Source organism: Crocodylus porosus, unplaced genomic scaffold (genome assembly GCF_001723895.1).
Source record: "Crocodylus porosus isolate Cpor-Errol unplaced genomic scaffold, CroPor_comp1, whole genome shotgun sequence".
Taxonomy (NCBI): Eukaryota; Metazoa; Chordata; order Crocodylia; family Crocodylidae; genus Crocodylus; species Crocodylus porosus.
Genome location: NW_017728948.1, coordinates 20,163,735 through 20,189,346, shown reverse-complemented (window position 1 = coordinate 20,189,346; position 25,612 = coordinate 20,163,735). Strand labels below are relative to the sequence as shown.

The following is a 25,612-nucleotide window of genomic DNA, read 5'->3' as shown; positions in this document are numbered from 1 at the left end:
GGGTCTAACCGGAGAAGTCAGCGGAGTCTTTCCCATTAAAAAATGCCTCAGAAATCCCTGAGATTTGTGGTCATATCCTGGGCCTTATTGAGTAATCTTCATTTGAACTAAAACCAAAAACTAACTCCCATTTCAGTGGGAGTTTTAAGAAGGGGTGTTTGGTAGGAGTTTTTAGACTAATTGGATCTGATTCCCCAATACCTGTTCAAAGCATTGTACAGGCACTGTCTTCATCTTTATAACATATCACCATGCACACTATATGGACTGGTAATCTGTGACTCAGAGAAATTAATGACGTTCCAGTAAGTTATAGTGTGGGTTTTTGTCAAAAGTTCCCAGGTCCTGGCCTCAAAGTAAAAAATGCTAAGGCATGTATTTCTTTTACTTTCTAATCATATTTAATTTTTTTTTAAATCACCGTATCCATTTTATTCGTAAATCTGAGCCAGGCCCTCCTGTTATGTGTACAATGTGGTGTCCCCAGCATTTCCATCCTTTTTCTTTAGCCTGCAGTAGTGTAATGTGAGGTGGGCAAACAGGACATGTGCTTTGGGTGCTGCCTAAGGGCAGGGGCTCCAGAAAGAGGCGGGGTGCCTCACTTTCCCATTACCTGCTCTGTTTGCACTTTCCAACTGCCCATCGCAGCGACACAAGCAATGTACGTCATGGAGTGCAAGGTGTTCTGGTAATCACAGTTTTGTAAAGTGGCAGTAGCGTTGGTTGCTTCTGGTGGGAGAACTAACCCTGTATTGTGCCATCAAAATTAGCAGTTTTTTTGCTCTCCCCACATGGGCTTTGATGGCAAAAAAAACTCTGCTGCCACTGTAAAGAAATACAGTTGCCAGGTGCTGGGACACTGCCCATGCCTGCAGCTAGCTGGTGTTCTGCTTGCTGCCTTGTGGGAAAGGGTTAGAAAGGTCTGGCCTGGATACCTTTCTTGGTCTCTTATTTCTGGGAGTACATACAGGGCAATTTGGAGTATTTTGCATTTATGCTGAGTTTTAGACTTGGCAATAGACAATTTTTATTGTTAAGATTAGTAAACTAACTATGCTTTTGAAAAGAATGACTTAAAGCTTCTGAAGAATGCTCTTTTGAACATCTCTAGGGTCGGTGCCTGCACCACCCCTGCTGGGAGTCTACTCCAGAGTCTGGTCACGTGAACCGTGAAGAAATTTTTCCTTCTTTTCCTTCCATCACATGAACCATAAATAGTTAGTTGTAGTAAGTCAATGAACAGTTTTTGTTATTTAGTCCTCTGTGCTGCTTCTTTTACACCGGTGATGTTAAGTTCCATCTTGCAGTTGGGCTTGTGCTATTGCAGACAGTTGGGCATTATGCTTTGAGAAGGTGGCTTATCTATTTTGTGCCTTTTGTAGTAGAGTACTATGCTCTACTCACTTTAGGTTGCATTATAAGCCATCCGTTAATGTCCATTGGACACTGTGCGCTCCTATAGCCGAGTCTGGTGGAGCACAGAGATTGAAGCAATCTGGCAGCCTTCTGCATCACGTGTAGCAGCATCCCCATGATGAAAAATTGGTAGCAGGGCACTTTGAAATAAAACACTTTCAGTGAGCTGTAGTTCAAAGCGCCCTGCTGCCATTTCTTCTGTGCGGGGATGAGATGTGTGGGCACTTCTAATTAGCATGGCTCAGAGCTCATGTAAAAATGCCCTGTATGTCCAGCTGTATTTGGTTTTCACTTTCATTCCTAACAAACTGCTGTAGTTTGCTTGCCTAGAGTTATGAGATGTACCCCCCCCCCGGCTAGGTTGATCAACAAAAGGAAAGGGTATAACCTTTTACCATCTTTTGAAATACTATGGTAACCTCCTGCTACTACATATATTTCTTTAGTGCTAAAGTATCAATTTTGGGTTTCAAAATTATGATTTGAGTAAACACTGTTGCGTTTTTAAGTGCATTTTTCCTTAATATGTCAAATGGCATATCTGTTGGAATCAGAGCCGTCCCTAGGAGTGCATGGGGCTCAGGGTATATCAGCCTGTGCGGGGCCCGGGGGAGGCGGGGTGGTGAATGCACTCGCAGTAGCAGAGCCAGTGGCACTTGGCAGCAGTGACACGTGGCGACCACGATGGGGCATATGTGGCACTGACCACAGGGCCCCTCAAAGTGCAGGGCCCGGTGCAGTGGCCCTGATTTGCCTTCCCTAGGGACAGCCCTGCTTGGAAGTATCCTTTCTGCACCCTAATCTATGTTTCAAAATATAATGACTATATTTGCTAATTTTAATGTTCCAGGATATATAACTTTATTAGCTCAAGAAAATGTTTCCAGTATTAAATACTATCTTTAAGGTCAAAAGTGGAGCTCACAAAAATGCTTTACTACTTCATGACAGATTTCTGTTTCCCAATGTTTGCTATATGAATTCACCTGGGAGAAGAGCCTGTTGTCCTCCAGGCCTCAACAGATTTTTGAGAGATCGTTGCATAGATTTTTCTGTGGGGGACAGAGAGGCTGAAGCACTCCACAGCCCATCAGGGAGATTCCCAGTCTGTTTTTAAGTTGCATAGCAAATCTGTTGCTACCTAGAAATAGATTTCCCAGTCCTTCATATGCTGCAACTAGCTACCAAAAGCATCATGGTAGTAGAGGAGAGAATTCAGAATCTCCTGCTTTTAAAGCATGACACTCCACAGCTTGAACTGAAGGAGAGTTTCCCTTGTTTGCCAGAGCTTACAACAGACAAAGCTGATTAATTCTGATTTCACTGGAGTAGAGAGCAGAGTTCTGCATACACGTTGACCAGTCCATTATAACAGATGCAGTCTATTTGGATGTAATGATGAGTCTACTATATGCCAGCAGTCAGCTTGCTATCAAGTGAATTTCTTTTCTGTATTTCTTCTCATTTTCACAGTCATCTCTCAGAAAGCAAATAAAACACTGGCATCTATACCTTTCAGTCAACATATTTTACTATGCATGCAAGCAGTACATTATTTTTCATTTACATTAGAGCTCCTTTTTGCTGTACTCCAAGCCAGGGATGTAAATTAATGCCTTATCATGTTCTTAACCATTTGCCTGGCAATTTAAGGGAACTACTCTCTCCTTGACACATGCATACAGTTCCAATTAATGCTAATATGAGTTATACTGTGCATTCAGGGACATATCCATGCCTAAATGTCTTTGTTGCTTATTTATTTGAAGGAAGGTTAAGAAGAAAAATTAAATAAAAGAATTTTATAGCATTGGTGAAAAATAGTGGAGGATTCCAAAGGGCATGAAAAAGTTATATAAAAACATGTTCTTTCAGAGATGATTAATTGAAGTTCAGAAGTGATTGCAATATCTTCTGGTTTCTTGGGCCAACACTATTCAAATGAATGGTTTTTCATTCTGAGTTAAAACAGTCAGCAATCACTGTTTGATGTAGCTCTTCTTAATATATGTCCCATTTCTGCTTGCACAGCAATCACAAACTACCTTGTTTAGGAGGTTTATTCTCTTTTCTACTTTTAAAAAAACAAACCCTTAACAGTTGTTATAGAAAATGTCTAGTGCATGGAGAATATTTACTCTGGAATATTCTCCTTAATAAATAATGTACAAGCAAAGCAGCATGTCAGAGAAACCAATGTGCTAACTGTGTGCATGCATGTGCGTGTGTGTGGAGTGGTAGGGGGTGAGTACTGAACAATTCAAGCATTGAAAGGCAACACTAAGAATAAACCCTAATAGCTCAAAAGATGAGGAAATAAAACAAGAGTCCCACTTGTTATTTAAAACTCTTATTTTAAAGCTAATCTCATAATCTCGTATTTTAGACCTGGGAATTTCTGAAATTCCAATTTTTGGGATTGCCAGTGCTTCAACTGACTAAAAACTTTGGTGGACAAGAATATCATTGTCATCATCCACTCACTGTCTTCTGCATCATCAAGTGACCTCTGTGTCACAGAGGCCTCACCAGGGGTGGATTTAGATTTTGATAAAAGCAAGTATGGGAGCAGCCAGCCCTTGTTCCCAGTCTCCTTTCCCTACTCCCTCCCACTCACCCACAGAGTGAACACCATAGTGAGCCTCTGGGGACTTTTTTTTTAAAAAAAAAAGTAAGAATGTAAGAATCCCCACATTCCCCTCTGTCCTCAAAGCCATGTCCTTTTCTCTCCCTTCCCCTTCCTCTCTCTTCTCCTTCTCTCTTCTCCCCTTTCTTGCCTGCTGCTGATACTTTCTCCACTGTACCAGGGGTCAGGGAAGGATCAAAGTCACTCCTGTCTGCTCTGGGAAGGCTGCGTGGAGGCTGGGCTCAGCTGGGAACAGCAGCAGCAGTGGCAATGGGCAGGGATGCACCCAATCCCCTTTCCCTGCACCCAGTGGGTAACAGGCAAGGGGGTGGAACCCACTACCATGCCCATTGCCATTGCTGCCAATGTTCTCAGATAAGCACAGCTGCCATGCAGCCTGTCTGGAAGATAGGAGTGGCTTTGAAGCTTCCCTGCCACTGGGACAGTGGGGAAAGAAGCAGTAGCAGGTATGGAAGTGGGGGTGGAGAGGAGGGAACATGCCTTTGAGCATGGAGGGGGAGGTGAGAGTTCTTACATGATTTAAGGACTTTAAAAGTCCCTGTCCCAGGGAGGGACGTACAAGTGAACACTTACCTGCAACAGGAGGCACGGAGCAGCAGAGGCGGCAGGGAGAACCCGTGTAGCTCATCGGCTGCTTTTTTATACAGCTATGGCCGGCTGGTAATGTCAGCTCCAGAAGCCAACTGGTGAGAATAAAAATGGCAGCCGATGCCGCAGAGGGGGGAGGAGGAAGAGAGGAGAGTGAGAGGACCCTGGCTGGTCTCGGGAAGGGAAGAAACCCTCACCGCGGGCCCCACCAAACCCAGCGGACCTCCAGGAGCTGGAGGCTGGAAGGCATCAGGCAGCAGGGACCCCAGACCTGAACAAGGATTCAGGAGCAGACGGGAGGCTCAGCAGGATCCCAGGTGGGAGAGGCAGAGTGACCAGGGCGAGCAGGGACCCACGCCGGCAGGAGGGACTCCAAAAGGAACCAAAAGAAGCCGCAATCAAGGCGGGTATTGCTGCCCTTCCTGGCCGGGTCAGCAGCAGAGTGTGAAGAGCTCCAAAGGTGTGGGAGGATTTAAAAGGCACCCGGAGTTAATATAGCAGGGTGGGAGCCTGGCGTAGTTTAGTCTAGGAGCAGGCTCGGGCATAGAGTCGCTAGGACGACCAGTTTCCTTTGTTTTTCCCCCGTTGTGAAGAGGCTACGGAGGGGATGGCCTTGTGAGCTACCCCATGTATCAGGGATGAGGGGAGCACCTCGGAGGTTTTTCTTTTTTTGTTTCCCCAAGAGAAGTGGCGAGACGGAAGGAGGAAGGTGGAGTGGAGACAGAGCCGAGAGGACGGATTTCCCGTTGTCAGACAGTAACTCTGGGCAGCCAGTGGAAGGAACGCAACTCCACGGATGGGCTGAGAACAACAAAGTTCAATTGCGCATGAGGGGGAGTGAGGCCGGGGTGTAGGGGAGGCGGAGCCCTATGAAGGACCCTCGGGTGAACCGCGGGCCACTGAGTATATCCGACTGCCATCCCCGACCACTGAGTAACCAGCAAGTCATGGCAGGAGAGAGCGGGGAAGGCAAGTTGTGGAAGGGACACCTGCTCGGTCAAAAGGGCAAGCCTGGAGAACACCCAACGCCCATCTCACGGGCAAGGGCTGCCCAAGAGCGGATAGTTGAAACCTGACGGCCACAGTCCCTAAAGCTTCTGAGGCAGTATTTAAGACCATGGATTATACTCTGGCTGACACCACTTTTTAAAAATCAGATATATTTTATCTTAATGTTGTGTCCTTACAGAGCTTATTGAAAATTTCGGGTGTAAGGAAGTTGTGAAGATGAGACATGAATAACAGGAGAAATTTATAAAGATGGCATTCATACAGACATCACCATAAAAACTGCACAACTTACACTCTGGTGAAAACAGTTTTAAAAACTCAAAATTTGAATATCTGTAAATCCTGCAAGATTTTATGAACTAGTCCCTTAAATAATATAAACAGGTTTTGGCTTCGTACTGCTGCTGAAACATGTTGGTACAATTCAGAGGGAAAGTTTAAGTATGTGGTCTCTAGCAGTGTGTATAGGATGAACCCTGATTCAGCAGAGTGCTTTATGCATATGAAAAAAATCTGTCTTTGTTCAGCATAGCATTTAAATGTGTACTTCATTTCAAGTATAGGAAGCCTCTGCAGAAATCTATGGGACTGTGTGCATGCTTAAAGTTAAGCATGTACTTAAATACCATAATGCATCAGAACTTATGCATGTGTCTTATTTACATATTGTTTTCCTAGGAAACCAATACAATCCAGTTTCAACCCACTTCTCTCATCTCTCTTCAAGTTTTCAGGGAGCTGGGTTTTTTTAAATTACAATTCTATTCCTAAAAGCAACTAAATAAAAATAGAACCATCTTGCTTAATAGGCTTGCTTCCTATGTGTGTATTCTTTGTAATTACTGTTTACATTACTGACTGCCATTTACTCCTGCTAGTACTGCAGAGCCACCACATTTGGGGGAAACGATCAGGGTTCTATGGTGGCTTGTGCATCATCAGCTGAATATTTTAACTGTGTTTTGATTGCAGAATCTTTATTACAGTCTAAGCAGGAGCCAGAAAGAACCCAGCTGGACTTCAAAATTCCATGTTACGATTACAGGGAAAGCAGTTGGTGAAAGCATCTTTTTGCTCGCAAATTGAGTCTGTTTGATCTGGAGAGACAATAAAAACAGAACCGCACAATACCACTTTACAAACTGCACTATAAGGCTCTGGCAGGCTTTGTTGGTGAAGAAGCTCAAAGGAGTTTGGCTCTTATTAATACTAAAAGGAGAATATTTCTTTGTTGTTGAAAGCTTGACATGAAGTCTGCACAAGGAAAGAAGCAGCAGCTGCAACTTCTTTATGTTTAGGTCAATATAATTCCCTGAAATTAAAAGGAAATGCAGATGATTGCCTGGCATTTAATTTTGCAGATCATCAAAGGGAACTTGCTATCTGATTCACAGTATGTCAACAGAGAAAAGCATGGTTCAGCCATATAAGGATGTTAGAGACAAATTCCATCCCTATATGACTATTAATAGCAGCTTTAGGATAGCAGTGATTAAACAAATGCTCTATATAAATAAAGCCTTATTTAAAAGGGTTACTTATTTTAATGATCAATATAAATCAAATGTTGTAATATTAATCCTCCCACATTACTTTTGAGCTTCTTCATGTGATGTTATGAATCCCAGGACAAGGACAAAAGTAGTAACATAATATGACAAGATATAACTTAATATTTGTATTAGACATTTTGGACTAAGGGCTTAACTTGGTTTGATTTGGAAACTTAATTTATACGCAATTCAAGTCCACGTTTATGCAATAGAAATGATATGTTAACTTATCATGTTTTGCTGACAGAAATACTTTATGTAAAAGCCAGGCTTTTATACCTTATTATCCTTTTTATGTTACAGATAATCCTTGTAAGTTCATCGCATAATGACCGGGACCAGAGCCTATTCATAAGCATGGATGAAGGAGCCACATTTCAAAAACAGCCCATTACTTTCTTTGTGGAAACCCTGCTTTTTCACCCAAAAGAAGAAGACAAGGTGCTTGCTTACACCAAGGAAGGCAAGGTAAATCTAATAATAACCATGTTGTTGACTTGTATGAGATTTAAACGCAATGAAATTGTAAGGATCTGCTGATTAGTATTTATGACATGACTTGCCCAAGAGTGGGCAACACCAAATTGTAGAGATGCATCTTTGTTTGTTTCAGGTAATTACAGTATTTACTCACATATAAGATGACCCCCCCAATAATTAGAATCAACATCTGGAAAATGTATACATTTGCTGTAATTTTCCAGGTATGGAATCTAATTATTGAAAGTTTGCCAGTTCCCTGTGGTTGGAGCACCTACCCATTTAAAGGATAGATGGGCACAGACACACATCATCAGTATGTTTGCCCAATGTGGGTAATATGTTTTATAGTTATTCACCATGTTGGCCAAGGTATTTAATGAGGTTTCCTTGTACGCAAATATAGGATGAGGAGCTTCCCCCCATGCTGACTTGGGGTTAAAAACCTTGTTTTGTATTTGAGTAAATACGGTATATCCATCTCCAAAAGCCATTATTGTTTTATAATGGTTTTATTTCTCGCGTATCTTGTTGATGCTAGTATATAACTCATCATCCTGCATAATTATAGTTAAGTACAACCCTGAAAACTTATTTTCCCGTAGAAATTAGCCATAAGCAATTGCTCTTTAATCTATAGGTAAGTATAAAATTAATGGAGCTGAAATACTAGCTCAGAAGCCTTTCTTGGATTGTAAAATAAATTAAATTAAACTTTTATTTAGTTGTTAGCAGAATAGAGGTTCAGGGAAGCAATTTATGTGTAAAAAACGTCGAATAACCCTTCGCCATTCTTAAAGTATTTAGACCACATATAGTTTGAGAAGCCATGTCAAATTGTTTGTAGACTTTGAATGGCATTCAGATATTACGTATTCTTAAATTAGAAAGGTTTATGACACTTTTGGATGTGTTATAAACTTGTTGGTAAGCACATAATCCAGTAAAAATGTACCTGAAATATTTTTACAGTGCCAGAGCTCATGCTATAAAACCACAGACTGTGGTCCTGATTCTGATTTTACTAGGCCTAGTTTTACACTGGTATACTTCTGTTGTTGCTCCTGTTGTAGGTACTGTTAAGAGAACTCAGAATCAAGCCATGTTAAGCTTTCTCAGAATGCTTGGCAGGTTGATATTGCTTGAGTGGAACTCATTCAGCAGCAAAATACAGATATCACTGAAGTTTCATTGAGCTGCCCTTCAGAACATGATTCTAAAGATTTGTTCATCTTATCACCAGTGCTTCACGTTCTCCAGGCTTTTGCGAACAAGACCGGATTCAGAAAACATGACAGATATGTGAGATTTCAGTCTTATCTGTCATGCTAGCAAGTTTCACAGTATTTTAAATAATTTTTCATTTTATTCTTAGGGCCTAAGTACATTATTAAAATTTTGAAATTTGCACAACAACAAGAAAAAGTATATGATCAAAATATTGCACAAAAGCTGTGGCTTAGTTGCAGTTTGACTTTTGATTCTCATGGAATCTGCTAGAGACAGTGGGCCAGTTAGTCCTCTGAGAGTGAATCCAGTTTTGAGTGGAACTAAGCTAAGTGAACAGGTGATACAATGGCAGATGGAATTTACTGTTCTTAACTAGAAAGTCATTCATGCTTGCTGGGAAAAAATTAGCTTCTTGTGTGCTTACTGGGTTGTGATTAAGGACATCAGCTCAGTAAAAAAACCAGATGGCAAATAATATAGAAAAAAAGAGTATAGTGGCAGTATTTAAATTAATGATAAGCCCTTGTCTGGAATACTGTGAACAATACTGGTCACCTCATCTTAAAAAAGACTGCTGAAGAGTTAACGGAAGTTCAGATAAGATGGACAAGAAGGGTGGGGACATGGGAAACTCAAATATTTAAAGAGAGAGTGCCAAAAGTAGGATTGCTTACCTTAGAAAGCAGATCAATATGGAGAGGTTTGATAATAGTATATAAAATAATGAATAGCATTGAGAAGAAAGCTTCTGTTCCTCTGAAGCATATGGAACTGGCCTCTCTCAGAGACAGTGTACTGGCCTAGATAGTCAGGCATCTGGGCCAGTATCTTTGTTATTTGCTATGTGCCTTTTTCAGTCTCTCATGTCTAAGTTGTACCTGAATTCAGATTCCTGCTCTGATTCAGCAAACAAAAAGATTTGACCTGTCATATCTCATGGCCTAGGTCAGAGGTACTTGAGAAGACCATAGGGGGTATGCATGGGTGGGCAGGCAGGGGCGGAGTGCCACCATGCACCTCCCATGTTGCCATGCAGGTGCATGGCTGGACTTGACGTGGGGGAAGCTCATACACAGCGGCTGCTGCCACTCCACATCCTGCTGTGTGCCATTCACCCTCTTCCCCCCCACTTGGCGTCTGATCACCAGGGGTACACTGCTCCGTGTCCAGCCACTGAAGGTACACTAATCAAAAAAGGTTGAAAACCCCTGCCCTAGGTGACCATCTTACTGACTGGATGAGTGAGTCTGTTTGAGAGTCAATAGCGTAGCGCAGGGGAGGGAGGGAGGGGGCACCAATCCCAGACCCCTGGGGGTCACCTGTGGTGGGATGGGGGCACCAGAATAACTAGCAGATCCCTGCAGTTGGTACTGCTCCATTGCTGCCACCCAAAGTACAGAGCTTCCCTTTTATACCTGTGTTTGAGAGGCACTATTGTCCACTCTTTCCTCTTAGTTTTCTGCTTTTATCAGCAAATAAACACTTAACTGAAAAAACCCTTATTTCTACTTCTTCTATCACTTTTTTCTATTAAAAAGCTTCCTAACAACCCACTCCAATTTCTGTTGAAAGCAAGTTTTATTAGGTAGGAACTGCATAATTGTTACTCAGTTCAACAATGTTTAAAACAAATGTGTAATGTTAAATGTGCATGGCTGAATTTCGTTCTATGGAAGAAGATTTTCAATTGAATATTAGGAACAATTTCTTGACATTGATTAGGTGAGCTAATTGATTTTTGCTCTCTCTTAGTTTTGTAATTAAAGCAGTCAACCAAAGAAAAGTAAATAGACAATCTTTACACAAGATTAGTCTGAGGAAAAGCTGCAGTTGCCTAGAGTGGGAGAGTTGCCCATATACGTTTTGTGTAAGGATAGGCACACAGAATCAGCACAGAAAAGGAAACAAACTGAAATCAGTGGCTTTGGGAAGAAGCAGAAGTCTTGTGTTGATGTAGGGAGATCATATAGTTAGGGACCTACTCAATACACAATTTTGTGGATTTTGTAGCAATTGCAAAATTGGGGGATGTCTGCAGAATCTGCAGAAACATAACTTATTAAAACACCCCCAAAACTGGCTTCCCAGTGGGATCGAGTGGCACTCATAGCCCCTGTGGCTCAGCTGACAGACAGAGTAGCAAGGGGTGGGGCCGCGTGACAGACAGCTCTCTCAACCAGTCAGCAATGAGGGGTGTAGTCACCAGGGCCCCTCAAGCAATCAGGCAAATGGTGCGGGGGGTGGGGGGGGGCCTGCCACAATAAGGCAGTGAAAATGCTGGCCAGCCCCACAATCTGCCTGTAAAATCAGCTGCTTGTGTTCTCAATTTTAGTAGCTGCTTACATGATAGCTTGGATCATAAAGTTTAAATTATAATCTTCATCCTGACTGAAAAAAAAAATGAATCAGAAATCTAAGGAAATAAGATCGCTTGTGCCTTTTTTCAGGCTAAATTTGTGGACATAAGAAATACAGTCATTTAGGCAAGCTCAGAAGAAGCTACATATTCAAGTCATTACTTGCAACAGCACTTTTGAATTTACAAGGATTTGTAGACATGAGCTCTTTAACAAATAGCTATTTATGAAACTCTCAGTCCGCTAGAACATTGTGGTGCTCTCACAATTTCAGGTTTGATTTAGTTCTTACTTTATACAGCAAAATCCACATTGTTCATGCATGCACAACTCTGGCTTTTATTTAAATAAAACTCTAATGTCTAATTGACAGATTGTAAATTAATACAAATCTAGTCAATGTGGCTATTAATCTGCTTACTGGCTCAAATCTATACTTTCTTTTTTTGGCTACCACAATAATAATGAGCATCAATCAGTTGTTCACTGAGACAATATTAATGCTTTATTTTATGTTTTTTACACTTAAGTATAGTGGGAGATTTTAATTATTTTTTTTTTAGAAACTACAGGATAGGAAAAAAACTAAAACCTAAACTCCTATATTTTGTAGCTCTTTAGAAAAGTAACTACATTAATTTAGTGCAAGGTGGGTAATTAACAATATAAAACAATAGAAGTGCTTGCTGAATGTGAATATTTTGCTTTTCTCATTAATATGACATAACTGGATTAGCTGTGTAACCTTTACATTTGACTCTTTTGTTATATAATTATTAAATACAAAACATGTTGTGGGCCAAAGTTCTTTCTCACTTGAAACCTTGTTTCACAATGCATGTGTAAATCTTTAAGAATAAGTAGTTCCTGAATTCAGCCTAATACATGCACAGATAAACCCTGATGACTTGGGCTAGGGAAAGAAATTACACATAAGCTAGGATAAGTCATTGGAAACTGGTTCAGCTGGTTCTCTAACACAACAGAAATTCAGTGCATATAAACTGCTTTCAAAATGGCCAAAACCAGTTTAAAATAAACCTGGATGGATGTAGTATCAGACTTAACTGATTTAGGTTAAATAGGGTTCAGAGATGCAACAGCTTTCATAGTCAACAACCTACTTCATAGGTTGCTAACATAGACTACGGAAGTTCAGCTAAGTGTCTTCTATAGTTCTTATATTTCTTTAACAAGTCATACCAGCTAGCACTCTTCCAACTGATGTTCTATAAACTTACTCCAGTCCTGTCTTTTGGGTAAATACCAGTATACCAGATATACTTACTCCACAGCTGTAAGCAGAATAATTACTACTTGCACAGTGCAGTTCCTGGATGTATGTAGCCTAATACAAACTATATTTTATACCATGAAATATGGTGAATATTTTCTTTCATACTGATCATTTTAATTCATGGGACTAAAGAACAAAGCACTATTATTATGGATTATAGAGAATAGGATCTGGAAAATGTTTGATTTCAGCACTTAATTGACCCTTCACAAGCATGTTGGAAAAGGTGCATAATCCTTAATCTTTGAAGATGTAATTAACACAGCTTGTCTGTAACAAAAGTGTAATACATACTTAATGGACTTGCCATTATAATTTGATCCTCGCCAGTCGCGAGCAAGAGTGTTTCTCCTTATTCCCCAGGAGACTGTAGTGCAACACAGTCTGTACCTTAATAAGTAAATTAGGCCCTACATTGAAAGGGAATAATTGTCCCTGGGATATTTACCTAAAATATTGTACGAATATTGTACGAAGTCAATAAAGTGATAGATACATAAAAATAAACCAAAGACCCTTACATCTGGCTTCTTAAAGATGTGATCAGCATTACTTTGATATTTATAATTAGGGAGAAGAAAGTATGAAAACTCAAGTTAAAACAAGGAGACTGTTGATGTCCATTCTGTATAACAAAGAATTATATCTCTGCTATTGAGGTGTATCTTTCTGTTAAATGCCTATTCTTAGCATATTCATAACTGAAAACTGGAAGAAAATGTGGGAAAAGAAGCCAAAGTTGTGACTGTGTTAGAAGAAGGACAGATTCCTGTTCTGCCATCTTTTATCTTTTCCTGACCTGTTTGAGCCACTGCTCAGTGGGGTATGAGTAGAGAGCTTTGTGGGGGTCCAGTTAAATGACTTAAGTTCATGGCTGTTCAACAAAGCTTTTTTGCATATGCTTAACTTGTAACAGATGTTTTATGTTCCATAGAATCAACTTGAGACTTTGTGTAGTCTAATGGACAGCATGAGCTTAATTCCTTTGCTGAGTTGGGGCTTAAGAAGTGCAGACAGAAGTGACAATTCTACCCAATCTGGCCACAGAAAGCAGTTTATAGCTGTGACCAAACACAAGTGCACAGCTGCAGACAGCTTCAAAAATGGCCAATCGGGTGAAAATCTGACCGTCATTGCGTGAGGTATCAGAGACATTTCAAAATGTAGTGTCTTTTGTAACTTGCATCTGCAGAGCTGCCAGCCTGCTGCTATTTTCAGAAGGGGGAGGGGGGAAAGGGAGTTCACTGGGGTCTTTTCAGCAGCCCCTGGAGGGTGAGGAGGGTTTATTTGAGTCCCCTGAGATGGGAGGGGGGCTCCAATTCACCCACCCCACCCTTCAGAACCAGCTGGGGAGCTGCAAAATCCAGCGCCCTCTGCTGCCTCTCCCCCTTCCTATTCTGAAACCAGCACGTACTGCCAGAGAGCCCTGGCCATTGCTATGGGAACCTGACTGCAGCCCCAGCTAGATTCCCTTACCCCCTGGAACCAACAGCGGACTCCTGTTCGGTCTGGGGTAATGTTGTAACTCAGAACAATTTGCAGAAATTATTCTGAGTTACAGCTGGGAGCTGCACTTCTGTTTGCACACCAAGGAGTAGAAATTGTGCCTTCAGGCACAGCTGGTGAACTCAGACTGGTGGAGCAGTGGAGCATCCTGTGGGGGTGGGGATTTGCAGCTGGCCAGGAGTGGGGTGGGACTTGCAGCCAGCTGGGCACCCTGGCTGGTATCAGGGAGGCTGCAACACACCCCCCACCACTGCCGGCCAGCTACAACCCCCAGCCACACACACACACTCTCCTGTGGGATGCTCTACCACCCCACCAGTCTGAGTTCACCAGCCCTGCCTGTGTGCCTGACTGGTCCCTGTGTGAGAAGAAAAGACATTTTTCCATGTGTCCTCCCACTTACGTAACTTCACTGAGATCAGCAGCAACCTTCTTACCAAAATTACGGATTGCTTGCATGACATACAACAACCCATTGGTGAAGGGTTTTACTCTTCATAGATATTTTACAGGAACATGCAAATACTTATGGCTGTGGAAAGTGGTGAAGCTATTTCTTTAAATTCAGTTTGATTTGTCATATTTGGTGTTTTTTTAATACAGCTGAATAAAGATCCTGTGGTTAACCACTGTCTTTTAAAATGTACATCACTAGCAGTTCCCTATGATCTAAAATGTTTGCTCTCCTCTTTTCTTTGAAGCTCTATGTATCTACTGACTTGGGGAAAAAATGGATCCTTCTACAGGAACGAGTGTCAAAAGACCATATCTTTTGGTAAGAAGCATGCATTACTGTTAGTCTGCAACTAACAGAAGCAACAGTATTGAATCGTAATTAATCTAGGTGTTTCTTCAAATAGGTCAAAGGTATTAAAAGAAACCTGACAACTTGTGTGGTCCCAGTCCCATTCTTCTCTTTACCTTGGTATAATTTTCAAATTCATACTCTTGTGAAGACTCCTTATCCCTACAAGTTTCCCTGTAAAGGGTGCATATATGATTTTGCAGGACTGGGCCTCTGGTGACCGGCCTCATTTTAATGTGCATTTAAATTGAACTTCATTATACAGATTAAATTGGTCTCTAGAAACCAGATTTATCTGTCTGAAGGAAAAAAGAAAATCCATAATCTTAAAGGTTGAAAATGGCATATTAACTAGAGCTATACAAAAAAAAAATTGTACTGCTATGGAAACTGGTAAAAAAAATCATGCTTTTGTTAAATACAGACCGCTCCTCCAGACCTTTTGCTGTTTTTATATACATATGGAAAAATAGATTCTGTGGGGCAGAGCAGAGGATGACAGGTTGGGTAGGCAAAAAATGGCTACTTTTCTGTGCAAATCACATAGCTAATCTCTGAAAATGTGACTTGTTCCAGAATAGAAATTGATCTTTTTCTGTTGCCAAAACGGAAATAAAATTGTGGCCAGTTGTGAAAGTGGTTACATTTCATGTTTGCCCAAGTATTTTATTTCTGTTGAAAAAAAAAAAAAGATAGAAAAATTCATCTTTCAAAGAAAACTTCAATGGAAAAAATACAGATAGCTTCATACAGTTATAATTTAGCAATGTTTATCATTATTTATATTCCACTAGTACCCACAAATTGCTAGACACTGTTCCTACACACAGGAAGACTTTTCCAAGATGTTATGATCTAAGTCTAATTTTTTTCTTTGGCATTCTGTGCTGGGTAGATTACAGTGGAACATACCTTCTTTGTGGAAAGGCATGTGGCTTTCTTCAAGGTTATATGCATGCCAAAGGGTGGCCAGTCCTTGAATGGATTTCATTTTGACTATTCTCTCAACAACTGCCAAGTTTATAATGAATGCAAATATGAAATAATAAGGCCAGATTGCAACCTGTCAGTTGAGCCTAGAGATTCACTCTGTGTAAAAGTATTGCCCCCCAAATTTGGTTGGAAGCACATTGTACCTCTCAGTGTGCAGCTCCTTGCTGTAACTCAAGGTGCTTCTTATGAAATGCCAGGAGTTACAGCATTACCCCTAACCTAATGGACATTTGCTGTTGGGTTTGCAGGTTGAGGGATCAAGCTCCAGTTTGGAGTGGCTGTGTGTCTGCAGCCGCTGTCCCCTAGTCCTACCCCACACCTTCCCCCCTCCCAGCTCTGGTGCTGTCTTCAGAATGGGAGGGGGGAAGAAAGGGGAGAGAGTTCGGTCTGGGGTTGAACCAGTCTTTCTAGGGGTGTGTGTGTGTGCAGGGTGGATTGAAGCCCACATCTTGTGGTGGGGGGTGGGTAGGGGAGGCTCCAATCCACTCACCCCACTCTCCAGTGCAGGCTGGGCAAACCCCAGACAGAACTCCCTCCCCTCCCTTCTCCCCCTCCCATTGTGAAGACAGCACCAGGGTGGTGCAAGCAGACAGAAGTTAATGAAGGTGCTCCACTTTGGAGAACATTCATCTGAACCCTCGTGTAATGAGCTCCCTCCCCTTCCCCACCCCCCTTCTGAAGATAGCACAAATGTAACTTCTGTCTGCACCATCAGAGTTATAACCTGACTCCTGCTGCATTTGTGATCCTGTAGAAGGTGGTCCCTGTTTTCAGCACAGTTTATGGTGCTTCCAAAATTTTGTTATATCATGTTTCACTAGTAACAGTGGGGACATTCAGACGTAAGAGATACTGTATTTACTTGAATCTGAGACAAACTCCCGTACATGGAAAATGTATAAACTTGTTATCATTTTCCATGTACAGAATCTAATTATTGGAGGGTCATTGTTAATTAATGCCCCACACTGCTGCAAAGGGGAAGACAGTGTGGGTGCAGGGGTTAAAGCAGCTTGCCCCCTGCTTGTGCCTGCCCCTCTGCCCCCTGCCTGCCCCCCAACCCTGCTGCTGTGGGCTGGCTCCCTCTTCCCCCTTTGTTTCTGCTCCCGTTTCTCCCCCTCCTCCTTCAACCTCTGCTCCTCCACTTCCCAATGCCCCAGCCCCCCTTTCCCTCCTTCCCCTTGCTCAGAGCATAGCCCCAGCCCAGAGCCTGTTGCAGCCATGTGGGCTGCTATGGGGCTAGGCTGGAGCCATTCTCGGTGCCTCAGGCTGCAGCATCGACAGAGCCTGCTGGTGTGGAGTAAAGGTAGGTGAGGGAGGGAAAGAGGCAAATCAGGGAGCAGAGGCTGCAGGGGAGAGATGACAGGCTATCGGAATGGCAGCAGGGACCAGGGACGGGCAGCTGCTCTGGCTGTAGGCAGCAGCTAAGGAGCCAACCCCAGATGGGAGCTGAAGCCAGAGCCACAACGTTGACCAGAGAGGGGCATGTCTCAATCAGCTGATTAATATTTTCACTTAGAGTGAAAATATCAGCAGGCAGTACAACCTCTCTTGAAAAAAGGGATGGCTGAATAGAATGTACCCTATGGTACATTGGGCCAGTTGGCCCAAGCTGACTTGCTTTGGGTTTTGGGCTCTTCAGAGCAAGCTAGAAGCCCAGTCCGCAGATTAAATGATTTTTCACGCACAGAAGGTTATTAAACAAAACTGGTTATTATTGAGAGCAAAGGGAGATGAGAATGTAAAGACACAAGGCAATCACAGTAGTGATCCTTCAGGAACAGAAGTTGAGTCCCACTGCCAGATGGTGCTGTGCTGTTCCATTGCTGGGCAACCACACTCACTCGCATTCTCTCTAACTTGAAAGCACTCTGAATGAAACATTAGACTCACACTTTGCACTCTACAGACAGAGATCCACAGACCCACCCACAGACACTCAGTCACATCAGGTATACAGGTAACATCTGCAGGTCAATCATTCCACACTATCCCTCAAAAATCCCAATCACACAGTGCCTGCTTAGTTTTGGTAATTGGAACACAAGTGGAAAGGTCAGCCCTTCCATAACCAGCTGAATATGCTGCACATCCCTTAAGCAAATCAAGTAAGGTGCCCAGGAATGCAATTCAGGGATATTAACTACATAAAACATCTACACAACTAAAACCTGGGGCATCAACAGCAGCTGCCTGGTCCCCTACCATGCTCATGCTTGGTTCTAAGGTGACAGGCTTTCCTCCCCATGTTATTCCCCATGTTTCTCCAGGACTGGTTAGGGTATAAATCTGGAGAGAATTTGGCTGATTGTCTTTAATTAAATATTTAAAATGGCCTCACCAGTCTGCCACTTTGATTTTATATTTTGGTTACTATCAAGCTCTATAACGATTAGGGGGAAAAAAAAGTAATGGGACTTTATTTTTGCTTCAACACCATAATGTTATGACAAACTGAATACCCACACTACATTACAAAAATGAATCTGAATTCTGTCTAGCTCTTAAATAATCAGATGGCATTTCTTGTAACTTGGGGCCTGATTTAAGGAAGGTAGCCTCATTCACAAATTTAGTAAGATTTAATCACCGGCTTTATGGTAAGCGCGCACTTAGCTGTTTTCCTTAATAAGTAGGTTTCCTACATTGCTGCAACAGACTCACAGTATATATAAATACTGAGACTTTGAAGCGCCATCGAAGTTCCTTTACAGATTGATTTGTTCATAGGTTTCATTTTTACATTCAAGTCAGATGGCTGCCACAAGATTTAAGCCAGGGGTGGGGAATTATTTGGGCCCATGGGTCATATAGGGAGTTTTGGTGAGCTGTTGCAGGCTGGGTGGGTCAGCACCACCACCACCCGTCCCACTCCCAACAGCCCACCAACTCTCCCTATGTTGGAGGGAGCTGGGGTGGACATAGGCAGCAGCTTAACTCAGCTTGGGCCCCTGCTGCCACCAGTACTGCCTCTGGGTCACCCTTCTACCCCATGGGGGGAGCTTGGGCAGATGCCTCAATCCCCAACAGGAACCTGCTGGCTGCATCCGCAGCTGATCCTGGCACTGCTTGCAGTGCGCAGGCCAGGAGCAGGTATAAGATGCTTGGATGTGCTATAGGTGCGGGATGGGTTGGGTTGGAAAGAACAGGGAGAGGGAGACAGAGAGAGGCAGCTCTGTCCACCTCCCACCCACAATGAGCAACAGAAGCTGGTTCTGGGCACCAGGAAGAAGCAGGACCTGGTGGCAGGCACACTTCCTGTGGTTGGGGCCTTTCTGGCTGTGGCTGCCTGGAGCTTATGCCAGGGCTGCTTTGCGGCTTCTCCCCGCTGTCACAGCCCTGCAGGCCTGTGGTGGCCTGGAGGTGGCACTGGTGGTGGTGGCAGTGGTGGGGAAGAGCCATGGGGCAGTGATCTCTGTTCAGTTTTTAGAAGTATAGTATAGATTGCTGGAGTAGAGGTTTTACCATACTCTTTCCATCAAACAATAGGGGTCTGCAAAGCAAGCAGTATTCAATTTGGATTTGGATTCAGCCTGATTTGAGGGACAGTGATTTGATTTGCTGATTTGGATCACTGTCCTGATTCAATTCAGCCGAATCTGAAGATTCTATTCTAATTTTGGAGAATCAGTGATTTGGCCATAGACACAGCTTTATATGTTTTTCTTATATGCCTTGAAGTACCAGGCATGGCCCGTGAATGCTGAGATGGTGGGGCAGATGGAGTGTCCCCACAGGAGTGGGGGGGAGGGGCACGTGCTTGGCAATGGACCCAGAAGTGGACTGAAAGTACTTCCACTCCACTTCTGTGTCCACTACTGAATGCCCCCCTCCCCCTGCACCTTGTCCAGCTTGGTGATTGGCCATGGGGGGAGACCCTAGGTGCTCCCCCAGACCCAGGAGGCACCAGTTGCTGAGCCCGGGGGCAGGGGTTCCCTGCCATGGGAGACCTGGAAGTACTTCTGGTCCACTTCTGGGTTCTCTGCCAAGCGCGCAGGAGAGTCTTCCATGCTCCCATGGGATGCTCCATCCACCCCACCACCTCGGCATTCATGTATGCTTTTTCTACATATCTCAGCACCTGGTACCTTGAGATATGCAGAAAAAGGATACAAAGCTGTGTCTGTGGCTGAATTATCAAATCTCCCTGAATCAATTCAGAAGCTTCCAATTCGATATGGATAGATTAATAGGTCTCTCGATTCAATTCAGTTGCAGAGATTCAGCTGCCGAATCTCCTCGGAGTCGAATCAGCGACTGAAGCTTCTCACAGCCCTATCAAACCTCTAATCCAGCATTCTGCTTCTGGCAGGACCCAATGTCTGGCATTTTAAAGGAAGGTGAAATAAACCCTAATTAATTGTATAAGACAAAAGTATCATGCAGGACCATGCTACTTTGACCACGAAGCAGTAGATTTTGGTTAGGCAGGTCTTCATAAAGTGTAGCTTCTGACGTCAATACAGCTATGCCATTTACCCCACTGATAGTTTAATCCAAAAAAGCTTCTGTTAGCATGTGTGACTGCTAGTACAATGGGGTATAATATTCTCGAGCTCTTAAAAACAAACAAAATCTCTCTACTGTATGTGATTCTGTGACTACAGCAGTGGCCACATCTCTGGCTGACCATCCACTGTATGAAGAAGCATGCCCTTTGTTTAATTATAAATGTGAATGCTGTGAATTTAATGAAGTGTCCTTTTGTACTTGCATTATGGGATAACATAAAAAGTAGGGGCTGACTGCTTTCAAGTATAACTCTTCATGTTTTATACTGTATTCTGCAGGATTTCACTCAGTTCCACCCCCAGACCCCCCACCTTATGCATGATCACTACCTACCTGCCTCTCAGGAGTTACAACGTTCATTTAGATGTCTTTGTAGACTCTCAGGTATAGAACTTTCTCTCATTAAATTGGGCTAAAACTCTCTGATGGTATAAATAGGTTAAACCCCAGTGGTATCAATAAGAGTTATGTGTCATAAATCTAAGGGGCTGTGGAGTGTCTGGCATGCTTTCCTGAGTTTGTTTTACTAATGTGGCATGTATAGTCTCTATGTAAAGGATTGTCAAACTACATTTAACCTTATCTTCTTTATGTTTCCATACATTGTAGTATTTGCTATAAATGTAATTTTGATATATCCTTACAATGCTGATTTACTTAAGTAACCCCCACCTGTACACACTTAGAAGAGGTAATGGCTTGGAATTAACAATTTCCTTGAATCATTTATCAACCCATGGGGACATGCTCTGAGGCTTTGGCCAGACAAGGGTGAATTTGCATTTTAAAAGAAGGGACCATAAAATATAACACCTGGCTAGCCAAGCTACTGGGGGGAAGAGAGACAGTATATTGGATTAGCAAATCTCCATGCCTGAAAGGATGCATATATCCCCCTGGTCCTAATTAGATCAGGAAAAATTTCTGGTCTAGGAAACATGTACCTTTGGCAGGGGAGGAGGTGGGACCATGGAAATTATATGCATAGGGTGTTTGCTCCCTCAGAATTCATGAGGCGTAACTTATGTGAATAGCCAGAGAGAAAACTACTTTGCCGGCTTCAAGAACATGGCTTTGTCTTCAGTTTTCCTAGGCACAGGGCAGGCTGCAGTCCATCAGCCCAGAGGCTGAGTAAAGAAGCTGACAGGAGAACTTGTAGGAGGCCCTGACAAAAAGGCCAGTGGCAGGGTCTGCTTTTTTAGCCTAGGTAGGGTCTACATCCTTGGACTTAAGGTGCAGGGTAAGAACAGGTTACGATAATTTTTTGTTGTTGGTTTATTCTTATATCTCAGCATATGGTTACTGATCTCTAATGTTTGCCCTTGTTTTCATAATCAATCCAGTCGTTATATTTTTATAAACTACTTGTCAGTGATGCTTGTGATTCCAGAGTATTCACTCTGCAGACATGGTCATTCTATGAGCAAATGACCAGACAAGGGTATGATCCTGTTAGGTAGCAAAATGCCCTGGCTGGCAAAGCCCCAGTGAGATAGATAGGGCTAGGGTACCACAGGCAAAGGAGCTGGCCTCTGGTGCATCTCAGCTAATTCTCAGTAATCAAGCAGCAGATAGCAGACTCCACACTGGAACAGAAGGGCACCCCAACTGTGTGGAAGCACCCTGGGAGTGTGTCTCAAAGGTGCATCCAGGCTACTTCTGGGGTCTGGACATGTCGCACTAGGTCCAGTTACACCAGTAGGGAATTTAGCCTACCATTTCTTTATTAATCACATCAACTTATTTTGTTAACAAAAGACATTACAGCTATCAGGATGGTAAGGTCATACACACACTACCTCTGCGCCAGACCCAGGAGTTCTGCCGTGGAGCATGCCTCATGTACTAGCTCAGGCTCCGTGCATGCCGCTTAAGAGCTGCACTAAGCCTGACCTATTAAGCACACCCCAAGCAAAGATGGTTAGAATCCATTTTTTCCAATGAATGAGAGTAAAGATCCAGTTTGGGACAGAAGTGACATGGCTGTTTTGAGTTTCTCTTTAGCAGTAGGGTCAAACATTTTCTGACATCAATTTATTCTTTGGAAAGCGTGGTGTTTTTTACAAAAAATTAGAACTTTTCAAGAGGAAAAACTAATTTTGAAAAATTCTCCTAGCTTTTTTAAGCATCATGTTTAAATACGTGAAGTGTTCCATTTGTAAATATTGATTTAATATTAAATGTTTATTTTTAAATCAATATTTTGACTAAACATGCCATGCTAGCACGCATTTCAAACTGTCATTTCATATTGACCTTTTGTTTTGGAATGTTAAAACTTCGCATTTCAGTTAAAATAAGGTTACCCTATTTCCAGTATAAAAATGGGGGATACCTGTGGGGGGAAGGAGGAGGGGCGAGGGAGAAGAGGTGTGCTGGTGGGGTGTGCCTGTGTCCTGTCTCTGCCCTCAGTCCTAAGCCCCAAAATTGGCTGCTGCCTCTCACCCCTGATCCACTGTACCCCAGCCCTGACCCTGACTCCCAACCTACAGCCCCCTACCCCACCAGCCCTGCTAGTGCCCCTCACTCCCAACCTGTAGCCCCCTTCCCCCCCAGCCCTGCTGCCCTCGCAGCACATGTGCGCGTGCACATGCTGTCTCTCTGTCTCCCCTACCTGCGACCAGCTGCCAGGATCCATGTACAGAGCATGTGATCTCCTGACAGCCAGTCACCTTCCCCCTCTGCCCCCTGCCCCAAGCGGCCAAGCCTCAAGTGCAAGGGAAAAGCAGAGGCAGAGCAAAAACCTGAGCATTTGCTTGCATTTTAAAAACCTGCCCAAACAAAGGAAGGGGGCCAAAAAAAAGGACATGTCTGGGAAAACCTGGAAGTATGGTAACCCTAAAAAACGTCAGTTTTACCTTTCAGTGGGCACATCTGCACATGCCCCTACAGTGCCATTGCTACTGTGCCATTATTTAGTACTTTTGGAAGTACTAAGCAACAGCACAGTAACAGACCAGACTGCACCATGCGGTGGTTCACGGTTATTTTAAGCTGCTCCATTGCCGTAACAATGTGCTATACTGAGGGAGCATGTTGCTATGGCAACATAGCTACAGCATCATGGTTTGTGCCCGCCAACACTACATTGCTGTAGCGCGTTGCTACAGTGACATAACCTCATGTGTAGATGCACCCATTATCTCCAAACTAATCTGTTTCTGTAACTTTTCATTCTATATTTTTCTGTATTTTGACTCCTTACCTGACTCTAGGGAAAAAAAAAGTCAACATATCACAGTTTCTGCAAACAGATGTTCTGTTCTCCAAGAAGATTTACTACTCAGTAAGAAATGTCAGGAAAAGCCTATCAAGAGCTTAAGAGGCAAAAGAACTTGCTGAGTCCTTCAAAGCAGTTCAGCGCCCACCCACCATGGGCAGACAACTCTGCTTCCAGGGAGGATCCTAGCACGGTGAAGGGCCCGGGGCAAATCAGCCTATGCTGAGCCTGGACACAAAGAAGCTGCGGGGGGTCGAGCAGCTGGACGTAAAGCCAGCGGCAGTGTGGAGTCACCAGCACTAGGCGGGTCCTACAGTTGGCTCTGTGGGGCCCCCAGAAGTGTGGGGCCTGGGGTGGTCGCCTCGGTTTGTGCCTCCCCCAGGGATGGTCCTGTCTGCTTCTGCCCCTGAACTGTTAACAGGGATGAAGAAATACTGCAAAGTATCTGTGCAGAAGAATTAATATCACTTACTGGATGCATCAACACAAAGTGTTTACTAGCTAGCTCCTTGATACACATTGCATATCTGCATGTGTGCCCCTCTTAGGTTAAAGTAAACTAATTGCAAATCTGCAGCAAGATTGTACCAGTAAATACAAGTATTATCCTATTGCAGAGTTTTTTACTCTGCAGCAGTGTGCATGTAGCAGCCCTAGCTGGCTGGGGCATGAGAGTGTGTCAGCGAGGGGCTGCCTGCCAGCTAGCCCTGCACTAAAGCATCCTTGTGCCCGAGCCAGCTCTGCAGCACATTGAGCCTTTCAAACAACGTGCCTGGGAGCAATAAACTCCAGAGTAATAACTCTGTGCCCACTGAGGGCAAAAAGAGAGAAGAAAAAAGGAGGTATGAGGGAAAGGAAGAGAAGAGAAGGTAATAAATATGGAACTGATCCTATTCTACACAGCCCAACTCCTAGAAATAAGGAAGTCAGGCTACCTTAGAGTGGCACTGAGTGCATGCCCTGGGCTTGATTCTGCAAGAGTCTAAGCATCTTCCATTCCCATAGAATTCAATATCTTTAAAACAAAAGTAAATAATATTTTGTCCTCAGAGGCAGGAATGTTGTGGTTTGTGATTCCTTTCACTCGTTTGCCATACATTGGAGTTGGTTCTGCAGTCCTTGCTCACAGTGGGTGATATTCACCCCAGGCGGAAGGGGCAGCAAATTTTCTACATGCAGTGAGTCAGTTCCTTGAACATTCTTAAAATAGAGTTTAAGTAACAGAAATACTGCACAGCCTGTGCACTCTCTCTCTCTACAAAAAGACTGACTTCACCCAAGCAAGATCTGTAATCACTGGCTACAAAATTAGGCCCATTACATTTTCTGTTAGAAGCAGGAAAAAACATTTCTTTGTGACTATATCCAGAGCCCAAAAGAATTATTTTCTTAATCTTGTTGGAATATGTGGATCCTATGCGATAGATTTTTTTTTTTAGAAAAAAGGTTCTTTATTTTCATGAGTGGTAAAAAAAAATAAATAAAAAAATGATGGCTTGATTTGTGTAGTGCTGTTGCAGTTTCGAGACCAAAGTTCAGTTCTGAGCATGAAATCCCATATGAGTAATCAATCATAGCTGTAGTTATTAATGTCAAATGTAGTGAGTTCCTGGCTATTCAACTGCCAGGTGCAAGAGTGGATTTCAGAGATGTTATGCCCTGAAGGGGAAGAAAATGGAAAGAGGATTTCACTGACTCTTTAACACTGGATTTTGCATGAAAAGCTTTTGTGCATTAAGCCAAGAATTGGAATGGACAGTCATTCTTACTTTTGACTCGATCAATTAGGGCAATATATATTTTTATTTTGTTTGATGATGAATATGACAACGAGCTCTAGCGTTGGTATTTAGGTGTGATGGACTGGGAGAATATTTTCATTTCAAAGCACTTAGGCATGGGGAGCATAAAAGGTACAGCTGAGGGACTGGCTGGATAGATCATTGAATGAGTAGTTGACAGGAGGACTTTAAAAGATGACATAAAGAATTCTACTT

General features: G+C 43.0%; 1 protein-coding gene across 6 annotated transcripts in view; it reads left to right on the top strand.

Moving 5' to 3' along the window:
- The window catches only part of SORCS2 (sortilin related VPS10 domain containing receptor 2), a 940,675-nt gene that overhangs the window by 731,061 nt on the left and 184,002 nt on the right, over nt 1–25,612 (top strand). For all 6 annotated transcript variants that reach the window (XM_019553064.1, XM_019553063.1, XM_019553062.1 and 3 more), the window contains exons 4-5: nt 7,519–7,683; nt 14,787–14,860. In XM_019553064.1, the coding sequence (XP_019408609.1) occupies nt 7,519–7,683; nt 14,787–14,860 (239 nt within the window). The remainder of the gene's footprint in view (nt 1–7,518; nt 7,684–14,786; nt 14,861–25,612) is intronic.